General features: G+C 45.7%; 2 protein-coding genes across 4 annotated transcripts in view; one reads left to right on the top strand and one right to left on the bottom strand.

Annotated features, from left to right (window-relative positions):
* The window catches only part of PHKA2 (phosphorylase kinase regulatory subunit alpha 2), a 48,746-nt gene extending 40,060 nt beyond the window's left edge, over nucleotides 1-8,686 (top strand). For all 3 annotated transcript variants that reach the window (XM_082043424.1, XM_082043426.1, XM_082043425.1), the window contains 4 exons: nucleotides 1,489-1,656; nucleotides 4,248-4,301; nucleotides 6,308-6,508; nucleotides 7,025-8,686. In XM_082043424.1, coding sequence (XP_081899550.1) covers nucleotides 1,489-1,656; nucleotides 4,248-4,301; nucleotides 6,308-6,508; nucleotides 7,025-7,198 — 597 coding nt within the window. In that variant the 3' untranslated portion in view covers nucleotides 7,199-8,686. The remainder of the gene's footprint in view (nucleotides 1-1,488; nucleotides 1,657-4,247; nucleotides 4,302-6,307; nucleotides 6,509-7,024) is intronic.
* Nucleotides 8,687-13,761: 5,075 nt separating this feature from the next.
* PPEF1 (protein phosphatase with EF-hand domain 1) overlaps nucleotides 13,762-14,287 on the bottom strand; it is a gene marked incomplete at both ends in the record, with an annotated part of 30,611 nt that continues 30,085 nt past the window's right edge. The window contains one exon of the mRNA XM_082071625.1: nucleotides 13,762-13,952. Coding sequence (XP_081927751.1) covers nucleotides 13,762-13,952 — 191 coding nt within the window. The remainder of the gene's footprint in view (nucleotides 13,953-14,287) is intronic.

Below are 14,287 nucleotides of genomic sequence, written 5' to 3'. Positions count from 1 at the left end.
GGGCCTGGGTATCTCCTCAGGCAGTCATCTTCATTCGGGGCAAAGAACTGTAGCTCTTTTAAGCTCTCACTGTTAAGATAATTGTTTAAATATTTTACCAACAGAAACATGAACAATTTAAAGTAAGTCTGAGGCTCCAAATCTGTCATGAAGAGATGGAAGGTTTGCAGCTATGCATGCACTTTGAAATGGCGGTTGTGATTTGTGGTCACAGACTCGCTGTCGATGGCACACCTCCCCCACGTCCTAAATACACAACTGCAGAGTGCCACTGACTCTGTGGCCTGGCTTGACAGCTGCCAGCTTGCTTTTGCATCTCTCTTCCCACACACCCATGCAGGAAGGCAGGCTTCAACTGGGTGTTCGATCCAAATGCACGGAATTGTTCAGTGAGATCTTTGCTTTCCTGAACCACCTGAGTAGCCAGATTAATTATCATGTGCAGATGGATTTCTTTGCTTTGGCACCCACCCTCCTGCTGACCTGACCTCCTGCATCCCCTTCCTCTACCCAACAGGGTGCAGAAACTTCTGTCTATCTCAGGAACGGCATCCATCATGCCATCCAGGGAACACCACCTATGCCTCACTGACACCAACAGGAGTCAATATGGACTTTGGTTGCATTTGTCAGCCTTTTTGCAGAGCTTGGCTGTGTAGAGTCAGTGAGCCTATCTTTTGCAAATGTACAGCTTTCGTTCTTATTTCTCACCCTCCCCAGAACTTTGCTCAGGCAGTTCCTTACTCAGAGATGGTGGGATTTGCGTTGGAGCTGTCAGTGAAGTCCTTTCTGGGCTGCAAGTAATAGGTGTGCGAAAAGGAAGGAGGAAACGGAAGAGCACTGTCTCAGGGAGTGCAAAGAGTAGGCAGACTGCATGTGTGGAAATGGGAACAAGAATTTGGTGGTAATGCCACAACTTTGAAGATGATTTGCTGTCTAATTTAGTCTCCAAGTCTGGTAGAGTAAAAAAATAGAGCAATTGTGACAACAAAGGAAACAAGACTCATACTTACAGAGAGGCAGGCATGATGATTACACGGTCACATGAAGTCAATTTTTAATCTACTTAATTTAGATGTCTTGTCTTGCTGGATTCATGGACCCTTTGGTTCTCTTACAACATGGAGCCCGAAGTTTGAGTCAGACCTATCCTGCAAATCTTGCACACCAGTGGCACTGACCTGGCATCCAACTCATAGTTGTTAAAATTGTCATGCCCTGTGTTGAACCAAGCAGGGAAGTTTACTGGGTTAGGCCTTGTTGAACTGCTTGTCTGTTTTGTTGAGAAGTAGTTGAAGTACTGGACAAGCGAAGCTTGTTGTGAATGGAAGAGAAAGGAATCAGTCTTGCTCAGTCATCTTGTATGACATCATGGCCTGTATTTTTTCCCTGGTTCTGAGGTAGCTTTGTAACAGAATGATGTATTCACCAGGAGTAGCACTAAGGGTGGTAGAAAGCAACTAACCAAGGCTTTGATGTTTCTTTCAGAGGGGCAGTACTCCATCATCTCCCACTAGTACCTCTCCTGCTGGCTCCAGTGGAAAAACAAGCTGGGGTGACCGAAAGGGGCAGTGGCTGCGCAGAAGGAGGCTTGATGGTGCTATTAACAGAGTTCCTGTTGGCTTTTATGAGAAAGTGTGGAAAATCCTTCAGAAGGTAAGTTGGCAGCTGTGGAGGGCAGGAAGCAAGCAAGCTATGTGGTAGCTTGGGGATGCGGACGTCCAGAGGTGGCATGTTGCTGGGAGGTGAAGTTGCTCTTCAGTTGGAAGACTGGTAGAAACTAGAGTCATTAGTAGCAGTGTGTCTCTGGGGAAAAAAAAAAAAAAAAAAGGCCAGTTCTTCTTAATATTTTTATTAATGTTTTGGACAAGGGAATTGAGTGCACCCTCAGTAAGTTTGCAGACAACACCAAGTTGGGTGGCAGTGTTGATCTGCTGGAGGATAGGAAGACTCTACAGAGGGAACTGGACCAGTTGAATCAATGGGCTGAGGCCAATTGTATGAGGTTCAACAAGGCCAAGTGCCAGGTCCTGTGCTTGGGTCATCACAACAACCCCAGGCAGAGCTACAGGCTCGAGGGAAAGTGGCTGCAAAAGCTGCCTGGAGGAAAAGGACCTGGGGATGTTGATTGACAGCCGGCTGAACATGAGCCAGCAGTGTGCCCAGGTGGCCAAAAAGGCCAACAGCATCCTGGTTTGTATCAGGAATAGTGTGGCCAGCAGGACTAGAGAAGTGATTGTGGCCCCCTACTTGGCTGTAGTGACGTTGCATCTGAATCCTGTGTTCAGTTTTGGGCTCCTCACTACAGGAAACACATTGAGGTGCTGGAGAGAGTTCAGAGAAGGGCAATGAAGCTGGTGAGGGGTTTGGAGCACAAGTCTGATGAGGAGCAGCTGAGGGAACTGGGGCTGTTCAGCCTGGAGAAAAAGAGGCTGAGGGGAGACCTGATCACTCTCTACAACTACCTGAAAGGAGGTTGTAGCATGGAGGTGGTTGGTCTCTTCTCCCAAGTAGCAAGTGATAGGACAAGAGGAAATGGCCTCGAGTTGCACCAGGGGAGGTTTAGATTGGGTATTAGGAAAAATTTATTCATGGAGAGGGTTGTCAGGCACTGGAACAGGCTGCCAAGGGAAGTGGTGGAGTCACCATCCTTGGAGGTGTTTGAAAGACATATCAATGAGGCTCTTCGGGACATGGTTTAGTAGTGGACTTGGCAGTGCGAGGTTAGTGATTGGACTGAATGATCTTAAAGGTCTTTTCTAACCAGAATGATCCCATGATTCTATGATGAACACAAGTTCATGCATTTGTTTGAAAGAGTATTTTGCTCTGAAACTGTCGGTGTTGAATTTTGTCTGAATGGTTCTGTTCCATCACTGTCTATTTTGCCTCGCCCACAGCCTAATGCAAGTTGTGGTCAGTGCTGCTGAGGAGCACTGCAATGTGGTGCAGTTCGTGTGCTCCAGGTCAGAAAGGCTGTGAGGAATTAAGTAGGAAACTGCACTGACTCTTCCAAAATGTCTTGAGATCTCTTGCTGGCTCCTCTGAGCTGTATTGCATTCTGAACATTTTGTTGTTCGGTTTTGCTTTGTTTTTTTTTTAAAGTGAAAAGTAAGTCTGTGGCAGCACCTTGGGGATCAGGGGTCTGGAAATGTGTTGAAGCAGCTCTCCAGGAAGGAGGAGAGGGGAATTATGAATTTTTACTAATTTCAAAGTGATTATGCACCTGTTCTTCTGCTTTGCTGGATGGAAGCCAGCACACAGCACCTTGCAGCACTGAGCTGTTCATGCCTGCACAGTTGGGAAAAATGTGCATCACCAGCTCAGGTTGAGGTTGATTGTCCTTCTAAAATCACTTATGCTGAAGCTGTTAGTGTTGACGTCGGCCAAGATGAGTCACACATGACCTCATGGCTATTTACTAACAGGACCTTTCAATAGAGTGAGCGTCACTTCTGTCCTCACCTAACGTCATAGCTGGGACTATTAGAATGGTTTTCTGGTTATTAAAATCAATTGTGCTTATCTAAGTTGTCTTCAGTATTTCATTCTTAAACTCTCTTTGGACTATTCATAAAAAAGCTCACTCTTCTTCTTTGTGTGTTTTTGTATCTCGGGTACTCAGAAGTGTCATTCCTTCCCTGTCTTTTCACCATTTAGGTTTTGTCACTCTTTTCTTGTATACCACTTGATATTTCTAACACCACCTCTCCCCCACTGTTGGTGGCCTATGTCCAGGCACCACAACATGTTGACATCCTTGAGTTGTGGTGCCCTGGATCTGAAACACTTAAGTCAATGTTGTTTTAGCGAAAATGAAAACTGAATGTTCTCACTTCTGTAGTCTGTTGTCATGCTTTTGCATTTTCTTTTATTTCTACATCCTTTCCTACAGAATGTTCTCATTGATTTGTTTTCCTCCTTTGTGTGCCTCTTGCTGTAGTGGCTTTCTAAGCACTTTCCTCCCTATCAGTAGCTGGGCTGGAGCCCAGGACACTCTCTGAGCGTCGTGTCAGGCTATTCTAACATTTGCCAGGTTATGTAATAACTTCTTCAGCAAAGGTGACATGATATTTTTAATAGGTTTTATTGTAATTGTTTGGGTTTTTTTATGGATTTTTGTGTTTGATGGTTTTGTTTGTTTGTTTTTAACTGAGGGTTGCTACACACTGACTGGTATCAGAGAACACTCAGATTCGCTTGGAAGAACTGAATTTCTGTTCATTGTCTAAATGTTGTTGTTTCAGTGCCATGGTCTGTCCATTGACGGGTATGTCCTTCCTTCTTCAACCACCAGAGAGGTACAGTAAAATGCCAACGGTTTCATAGCCCCATGACTGAATGTTTGGTTTGACAGTGTAAGACGTAGCGGGGCTGCTGTTACAGATCGTCGGTTTTAAGAAGGTTAGAAGATCTGGACCTTCCCTCCAGCACTTCTGCCATTGTCCCCGGGGCTGTGTGGATGAGTTCCTGCCAGGCAGGCCTGGGTGCAGCTTTCTGCAGGTTTTCGCTTTACTGAGCCCGCCCTCCGCACGTCTGCAGTGACCCCATGGGCAGCGTTTGGCAGAGGGTGCCTGATGGCCGCCCCTGGGGCAAGGGGGGGGTGACCACGCAGCCACGTTGGAATGAAGCAGACACATTGCTTGCCGCTTTTTTTTTTTTAATATACTGCTGAATATGAGCTGAATGTGCTGAACACGAGCCAGCAGTGTGCCCTGGTGGCCAAAAAAGCCAACAGCATCCTGGCTTGTGTCAGGAAGAGTGTGGCAAGCAGGACTAGGGAAGTGATTGTGCCACTGTACTCAGCCCTGGAGAGGCCGCACCTCGAATCCTGTGTTCAGTTTTGGGCCCCTCACTACAGGAAAGACACTGAGGTGCTGGGGAGAGGTCAGAGAAGGGCAACGAAGCTGGTGAGGGGCCTGGAGCACAAGTCTGATGAGGAGCAGCTGAGGGAACTGGGGCTGTTCAGCCTGGAGAAAAGGAGGCTGAGGGGAGACCTGATCGCTGCCTACAACTACCTGAAAGGAGATTGTAGCATGGAGGGGGTTGGTCTCTTCTCCCAAGTAGCAAGTGATAGGAAATGGCCTTAAGTTGTGCCAGGGGAGGTTTAGATTGGATGTGAGGAAAAATTTCTTCACGGAAAGGGTTGTCAAGCATTATAACAGGCTGCCCAGGGAAGTGGTGCAGTCACCATCCCTGGAGGTTTTTAAAAGGTGTTTAGACGAGGTTCTTAGGGACATGGTTAGTCCTAGACTTAGGTTATGGTTGGACTCGATCTTGATGGTCTCTTCCAACCAAAATGATTCTATGATTCTACCAGCAGCCAGTGCATTTTGGCATCTCAGTCTCAAAAGTAAATACCAATTGAGGATGATTGTTTCTAACCAAAGCTTTGATTTTAAATCCATAACCTTTCCTTTTTTTTTTTTTTCCCCTTAGTTGGATTTCTGCTCTGTCTTTAGGTGCACTGGCAGGTTTCGGATTCATATCTATAAAACAAACTCTTGTGAACAGTAATCCATCAGCACAAGAGAGGTGCTTGTGTGCCTGAGGCTGTTTTCCTGTCTGATTCCCTCAGATTTGTCTCTGGGTTCCTTCTCTTTTGAGGGACGGTGGTAACAGCTGAAGAGAGGAGCTGGAATTTTCTGCCAAATTTAAACCTTTTTTTCAGAATGAGGAGCTTTATTTATTCCTATTGTGTAGATAAATAGGCTTATATTTTTAGCCTGTCAGACCTAGACAGTATCTAATTTTGCTGTTTAAAGGAATCAAATGAAATAAGCACAAACCTCCTAAGGCAGCAGCCTTTCTTTCATGTAGCACCCGCAGAGCTATGCCGGTGCAAATTAGGCTGCTCTACAAACAATATGGCTCTATCTCTGTGTGGAACAGCATTCCCTCTAAGCATGTGGTTATTTTTAAAACTCGACAGCAATTTTGGCTTTGCAACTAACCTGCGATGCCAGAAAGATACTTACAAGGCAGAGTGCACAAGACTGCGGCACGAGGAGCGAAGAGTTAATTTGCCAGCCCGGCACCAGCAGTCCTGTGTGCAGCTAAACCGTGTGTGTGACGGGTTGCAGGGCTGGAGCAGCCTTCTGGAAGTTGCGTAACTGTTTGCAGGATCAGGGCCTAGCAACACAAAAAGTTTCTGGAAGTGCTAAAGCCGCGCAAACATTTTGTTCGCTTCAGTCAGTCTACCCCCACGTGCAGAGAGGAGCATATGCTTAAGTACTCGCAGAATGCGGGGAACTAGTCTTTTGGATTCGTCAGTTTTTTTCTTTTCATTTGCACTCCGACTTGCCAGATGACCCCGTGCGAAATCAAGTTTGCTGTGCACGTGGAGTCGGTGCTGAACCACGTACCCCAGCCCGAGTACAGGCAGCTCTTGGTGGAAGCGATTCTCGTTCTCACCTTCCTCTCTGACATCGAGGTGAACAGCATCGGGGGCATCATCCACGTGGATCGAATCGTGCACATGGCCAACGACCTGTTTCTGCAGGAGCTGGTGAGTTCAAAGGGCAGCGGTGGGAAGCCTCCGTGTTTGAAAATTGTCCCCTGCTCCTTTTTTAGTACGTGCGATGAGCTCGATCTTGTCCTTGTTCTTTCCGCTACAAAGACAGACCAAATTGCTTAAGTGTCTTCTGGAAATATATTTGGAAAACTAATTTAAGAATTGTGCAAGATTTAAAAGGAATAAAATTGTAGCAGCTAACAAGCTCTGAACTAAGTGGGTAGATTGAAGTTTTGCTTTACCAAGGAATTACAATTACCAGTATTTGAGTAATTCTACCCGCCTCCCCCAAAGGACAAAAATCTGTGAAGTTATATGTTCCTCATTTACTTACACTGATCCAAGTAAGTCATTTGGGTCCTATAATAATCCTGATTAAGGTTTTCATGAGGGAAGGGAGAATTGCTTTCAGCATTCAGCACAAATGCAAAATCATTATGTGGTGGGTTTTTTCCAATAAATAAGCATGCACGCCTGACTTTCCCTACTTCTTTGCTTGTGTCTTTTCAGAAATCATTTGGAGCTACTGGTGGCATCTTGGAGAAAGATGTAGCTACAGGAATTTGCCACTTTTTTTATGACAGTGCTCCCAGTGGGGCTTATGGCACCATGACATACCTAACAAAAGCCATAATTATTTATTTACACGATTTCCTGCCTAGCACAGGCTGTGCGATGCAATAAGCGATGCCTTGTGCGGGAGGGAAGGCTCAGAAGCCCTTTCTACCTATTTCCCTGCCATGAACCTCTTGTTTAGTTGCTGCATGTGTTTGTGCCGTGCACTACCTCAGCCTGTTACACTAGTCATCATGTTACGTGCACGCCTACCTGTGGGGGGCCAGGAATTTGGCCTGGTTTTAAGAGCGTGCACAAGAAATAACGAATAATGAGGCTTATTCTGCCCAAAGTGCGTAAATGTAATTCATATTAAATTAGCAAGAATTATACAGTTCTGCCAAGGGGAAAAGAGATTACTCTGTGGAGATCAAAAGGCATAATAAAACAAGGGAGCTGTAGCTCAGCCATAAAGTCTCCCATATAAGGGAAGTGATAGAATTCATTAATTTTTCTCCTGCTTTGTGCAAATGTACATCATTGTGAATCACTAATGCACAGTGTGAACCATCCAGGGAAATGCAAATTAGAGGAGCAGGAATAACTTGAAATAACGAGGTGATATTTCTAATACACGTTTATCCTGATTCTCATCTCATTTGCACCTAGTCAGTGCAGGGCTAACACCAGTAGAGACAAGTGTCTTACAGTACCCACTAATTTGTGAGGACGGCCTCTCTCGGGAAGCTGCACCTCTCTTTAATTGGAACAAAATCGCTTCCGTCCCTGCATCCCCAAGGCTTTTGAGGCAAAATTTCAAGACTCCAGCTTCTCCAAGGTGACAGACAGTTCTATGCCTGTAATCCATTCCTCTGAATGGAACAAAATAAACCTCTCCCACTCGGACACTCTTTCCAAATCTCCTGATCCTTTCCCTTGCAAATAGCCTCAGAGTTAAGAATGGCATAATTGCTGCCTTTCCAGCACAGCATGAGTTTATGGAAGGCTTTGATGTTTCTCCGTTTTGTTTTTCTTTTTTTCAGTTTAAAATTGCACTTACCACATGCAGTTAGGGATGAGCTGCCTGGAAATCTCCCTTCAGACAGCTCCCAGGTTAGCGCCTGCACCTTGAGTCTGTCCACTGGAAACCAATTTCTGTGGCTGCTCCGAGCTGCTGCAAGGAGAGCAGGTGTGTCCTGCAGGATATTCGCTCCGTAGCTATTTAAACTGAAAGCAGAGGTAGCCTGCCTCTGGAGGGGAAACCCCTGCTTTCCCTCAGGCCTCGGCTGCGGTTTTCCTTGTGCTGCCAGCGCTGCTGGTTTTGCCACCAGCCAGCAGGCACCTGGCTGACGGCTCAGAAAAGCGGCTGTGGCTTTAGCCGCGGGCTCCTCAGCAGCACTGGGATGTGCCGGCTCCGCTGCCGGGTGAGCAAAGAGGATCAGAGCAATTCTGCCTTGCCAGGTGGAGAGGAAACTAGCAGATATGGCCTGTAAAAAGTACGTATATTCTGTGCTAATAAGCCTGATAAGCATATTTCTGTGAGACCACTCTCTACTCTTTCAAAACAACTAGGCCATTTTTACAGGATTTGAAGATTTTTTTTTTTATTTTTTTTTTTTTGGCAAAATAGTACCTGGTGCTTTTGAGAAGAAGGTTTTTGGTTCCAGTTTCATTCAGGTATCTGAAATACCTTGATGAAAGGAGGGAAGTGAACCCGTGTCTCGCTTGCCAGTGGCCAGCATCCATGGTCCTGGGGAGGCAAAGCTCCCAATGGCAGTGCCACCCTTCCTGCTGTCCCTCCACGAAGCTGCTGCTGCTGTTGTAACAGCGTCTGGACACTGGCTGAAGAGACCAAAGTTGCGGGAAGCCTGAGGAGATGATCTCATGTTTTTGCAGAGCCTGGGAGAGGCATGTACTGTGTTCACCACTGTGAAAACTGTGGGCCTGCTGAGGGGCTGGTCTAAAGGTGTGGTTCAGGTACAGTTAGCCCTTGGATGTAGAAGTAATTTGATCGGCATGGTGCCTGTTTTGTAGGATTTTGCCTTCATTATGTTTTGTTTCTTTTTTTTCTTTTCATCTGTATTGTGAAAGATCACGTAACTTGTTTCCCAGCAAATAAAAGGAAAATCCTTTGTCTAGTATAAGCAGATAAATGTTCCAGTGCGGAGTGTGAGCACACAAGAGCCTGTGTAATAGTTTCTGGTTCTACTCAGCATTGAACAGAAAGGCAGTAGGAGCAGTTATTTTTGCTTTTCTTGTTGAATCCCAGATTGAGAGCTGCAAGATGATTTTCCCTCAGACTCTTGTTTTGTTTTTTTAAACCTACAGTGTTATCTTGTTTTCAGAAACAAGAAGGGTGATATAGTTGGTTTTACATTCAGCTGCACTGAAGTCTAAAACCATTGAGCCTACAGCAAAACATACCTGGACACCCCTTAACTCTTTAATGGGAGTACCACTGGTATCTTTAATTTGAAATTCATAGTATGACCTAGGTTTTGGTACATTTACGATCATCATGATCAGTTATCACATGGAGTACTGGCACTCAGGTAGTATTTATGTAGTAATTTGAAAAGTTTGGGTACCTGGTGCTGAAGGGTGGGATTCAGAAACACAACACCAACAGAAGGGAAACTTGTGTTACCTCCAGATCAGGCACAGCTGCAAGTTGCTGCTGTGTTACTACTCAGAGCAAAGAACCATTTCAAATGGAAAGTAGCATTTTAGTGCAAATCTAATTAAGCAAATTGGGTTTTATATAGAGCCCCTGCTTTGCTGAAGATCCACCTGTGTGTGTGTGTGTGTGTGTGTGTGTGTGTGTGTGTTAAGTGTTGCAGAGCAGAGCTAGCACCGGCGGTGGTGAGAGTGTGCTCCCAGTTAAAATATGTGACAGCTTTGCAGTTTGTGCCGGGCTGAGCTAATTGGCAGAGGCTCGACTTGGCTGTTGGGCATCCCAGGGGAGCCCGCAGAGGATGACATGGCCAACTCCAAGTCCCTGAAAAATTCATCTATGGAAAGAAGGCAAACAGACACATTCTGCACCTGAGAAATAAGGGCACTGATGAGTTAAAAGAAACCCACCAGAGACCTAGTCTTTCTAGTCTGCCGGGCACTGCTGCCCTGAGCAATTTGCAGCTGTGGAGACAGAAGCACCTTCAGGGCCATGGGGCAGCCAGCCGTGCCTGCAGACAGAACTGGGGCTAACGGGGGGCACTGGCCAGAACAATGAACCATGTCCAGCTCAGAGCACATACCCCATGCTGGCCTCAACCCAGCCCCACCAGGCCAGCGCCCACCCTGCTTGCTGCCTCGGGGCTGCTGTGCAAAGGACACAAGTTTATCAAACTGGACAGATCACAAGCAGCATTAATCCTATTCGACTGCTGCTCCTACAAGCAGATGTGAACACTTAATGGCTGGAGAATGAAATTTGCTTGGCTTCTGTCCTGCTAATTGTGGTCTCCTTGCTCAGAGAAAGAGCCCCAGTCATTCCCAGGAGGTGAAGGGGAGCTGGGCAGTCCCTGGGAGTTCTAGAAAGGAATGGTGACTTTCTGTGGTGGGTCATGGGACATCTGGGCTGCACCCCTGCAGGGACGGGGCACTGCAGGACTGTGTCACCCCTCTGGCAGCAGCCAGGGGCTGGAGTGAAGTGGGAGCCTGGGTCAGTGCAGGCCCAGCCTAAAAAACTTTGTGGTGTGGTCCAGAGGTAGGAGCAGAGTTGTTCAGCAAGTGGGAGAAAGGGAGATGCCACCGGTGGTGGCACCTGCACCTGTAGGGAAAGAGTTTGTGCACTTGGCTGCAGACTGATTCAGTCCCTGGTCAAAAGACCGCTCACAGCTGTAATATTAGGTAGCTGCTGCATAAAACGGTGGGATATAGAAGAAAAAAAAAAAAAAAAAAAAAGATTGGGGGTTGGTGTTATGGAAAAAGAGCTTCAGCTGGAGCAGTTTTGATTTAAGTACAAGTAGCCGGGGTCTCTCCCACTCCTAGCTTTAGTCTGGAGTGGTTTTTATTTCTGGCATTACATGTTTCACAGTTACTCCCCGCTTCTTCCGTTAGGGGTAAGGGGCTCCTGTGTGCGCTAGCAGCTGATGGGGCAGGCTTTTTTCTTTTTTGGCTCAATGACTCAGCTCCTCTCATGCTTCAGTGCCACATCCCTGGAATCATCATTGTGCTGCCTGCGGAGGGAAGCGCTGCCTCACCACCTTACCTTTCCATCCCCACTCAGGATGTGGTCCCTCGAGGCAAGTATCCCTCAACTTCATGCTAGGGGAGCTTCCGCAGTGTGTCATTAGAGGGGGACATCAAAGCTGGAGGCTGTTGGCCATGTTTCTGAGCTCCCAGGTCTTGTAGCACACCCTAGCTTTGTCCTCTCTTCTGGAGGGGTGGTGGTGACAAATGAGGACTCAAGAGCTGCACTGGCCCATTCCACCTTGTCACTTTGTGCCCACAGCAAGGAAACCGATGGTGGGAAGCAAGATCCCATCACACACCGTGGTGTTTGTGCATCTCAGGTGAAGCCTTTTTGTCACTCCACTGGAATAAGGTGGGACTGATACAGTCCATAGATCAGGATAAATACATGCTACAAATAAACATTCACTATTACCAATGCCATTAAAATTTTACTGTAAATTGTGTTTGCACCGTTAAAGATTTTTCTTTTCCTCTCCCCTAGGCAATGGAAATAAGTGTGTGCATGTTTATTCATTCATCTGTCAAGTTACAAAATATTTCCAGAAAAGTATTTTGTATTTAATTGCAGAAAATGAGATTTAAGGAAGACTGCAGTACCTTAAGTTTGGGCTGCTGTTATTCTGTAATGATAAACTGCAAAGGATACGCGCTTTTTTTGTACTTTCAACACTGTTATTAAATAAAAAATAGCTACTTTGCTTAGTTTATATTTTGCTATGAAAATTTAAAGACAGGCTAGGCTGGAACCTTTTCCTATCCAAAAAGCACTTTCTGCACACTGTATTTACTTAGGCTGAATTAGTAATAATGTTTTCAAAAAGCTCCTGACCTGGCTGCACTTCACTTGATATCAGTGTGTTGTTTTCAGAGCATATTATGCAAGAGAATTAGGTGCAGATCACCCTACTCTCCCTGCTGGGAGCCGGCAGGGTGGTACTTGCAGGAATGGGGGCGCAGGACTCTTCCTTCTTGCTGTGTTCCAAAAACTCGGTTTCAGAATTTCTCGGTTTACTTGGTAAAGGATATATGCTTAAGTATATGCAAGAATATTTAGGATCACTAGTGTGAAATTTTTTTTACTTACGTGTTCTTGCTCATCTTTTTGTGTTAAAAAAGTGCAGTTAATTGTCAGGAAAAGCGTGTTGTACTCTGGTATGTATAAGACATCAAAATACAGGCAAAAAAAGACACCATACATCTTCACAGTAGTATGTAAAGCTTTATCTTGTGATCTATCATATGTTACATTATGTTACATCAACATGGTATGGATTTAGCATTAGGGTGATGAGTTATGACTGTTTATTAGCTACAAACCCCAACAAATGTAGGGAAAAGTAACCAGTGGCAAGAAGAAATCTAGTGCAAGCTTAAATGCCTTTAAGTTGTGTCTGTAAACTTCAAGGAGGATAGTGTCCTGGTTTCAGCTGGGACAGAGTTTTTCTCCCTAGTAGTTGGTATAGTGCTGTGGTTTGGATTTAGCATTAGAAGAACATTGATAATACACTGATGCTTTAGTTGTTGCCAAGCAATATTTATACCAAGTCAAGGACTTTTCAGCGAGTAGGCTGGGGGTACACAACAAGCTGGGAGGGGACACAGCTGGGACAGCTGACCCGAACTGGCCAAAGGGATATTCCACACCATAGGACATCATGCTCAGCATAAAGCTGGGGGAAGAAGAAGAAAGGGAGGATGTTTGGAGTGATGCTGTTTGTCTTCCCCAGTCACCGTTACATGTGATGGAGCCCGGCTTTTCTGGAGATGGCTGAACACCTGCCCATGGGAAGTGGTGAATGAATCCCATTTTGCTTTGCTTCCACATGTGGCTTTTGCTTTACCTGTTAAACTGTATTTATCTCAATCCACAAGTTTTCTCACTTTTCTGAGTCTCTTTCCCCATTCCACTGTGAGGGGAGTGAGCGAGCAGCTGCGTGATGCTTAGTTGCCAGTGGGGGTTAAACCATGACAACCCGGAATGTTTTAATTTCACTGCATCATGCAAACAATAAGATTAAATGCAGAACTACGTATTTTAACTAGATGGTTCTTCTTCTTTATTTTCTTTCCTGAACTGGGTGGTCCACAGCTGGCCTCCATCGTGCCTGTTACATCCACAAGGGAAGTCTGATATGTTCCTTGTGGCCATCAGTGCTATTTCTCAGCTGTTGCTAAAGTCTGCTGAAAGAAACCAGCGGTTTTCTTCCCACAGGGTTGTAGGTGCGACCTTGGCAGTGTTCACACATTAGAGTGGTGGGGGAGATGCCACCAAGGATGAGGATAAATTGTAAGGTACTGATGTGGCAGTGACACAGTCACACTAGGAGTAGCAGGTTTTCATCTCTTCTGTGTCATTACTAGAAGGCATACAGTGACTGCAATGCTTACCATATCGAGCAGCCCATTTATTGTCAGTCAGTCTGGAAATGGGTTTAACTGACTGTTTAATGACAGGAAGGTGAGCTTCCAGGACAGCCCACAAGAACTGCCTTTCACGAGTCTCCCTTTTTCTGTAGTCTATGAACCACATGGAAGGCCTCTAAGAATTCATTGAAGTCAATATAGCCATCTTTGTTGTAGTCCATGCTGAGGACTAACTTGTCAAGGGATTCACTATATACGATACCCAGGTGAGAAGTGAAGTGTTTCCATGTCTGGCCAAACTCCTCAAGAGAAATCAGACCTAAAGGAGACAGACAGCAGGTTGCTTTTTCCAGTGCTGTTTTGCCTTCCTACATGAACACAGACATACATGCACACTCCTCCACTGCAAGAAAATTACTGGACTGTGGTGGCTTGGGGGTGTGTGTTGTGATTTTTGTGACCAAAGTACATTTTTACTTCAGGTAATGATCTAACGCTTTCAACAGTGGAACTGAAAAAGCACTAGATACTGCAAGTGGGAGTGGAACGGAGAAAAGCCTCCAAAAGAGTGAAGCCGGTTCTGGAGATGTGTTATGTGAGAATTTTGTCTCAAATTAGGCTCTGTATACTGTCCTTTATATGGTTACAGCCTGA

Source organism: Streptopelia decaocto (assembly GCF_964273445.1).
Source record: "Streptopelia decaocto genome assembly, chromosome: 1".
Lineage (NCBI taxonomy): Eukaryota > Metazoa > Chordata > Aves > Columbiformes > Columbidae > Streptopelia > Streptopelia decaocto.
This window is presented reverse-complemented; position numbering and strand designations above follow the sequence as displayed.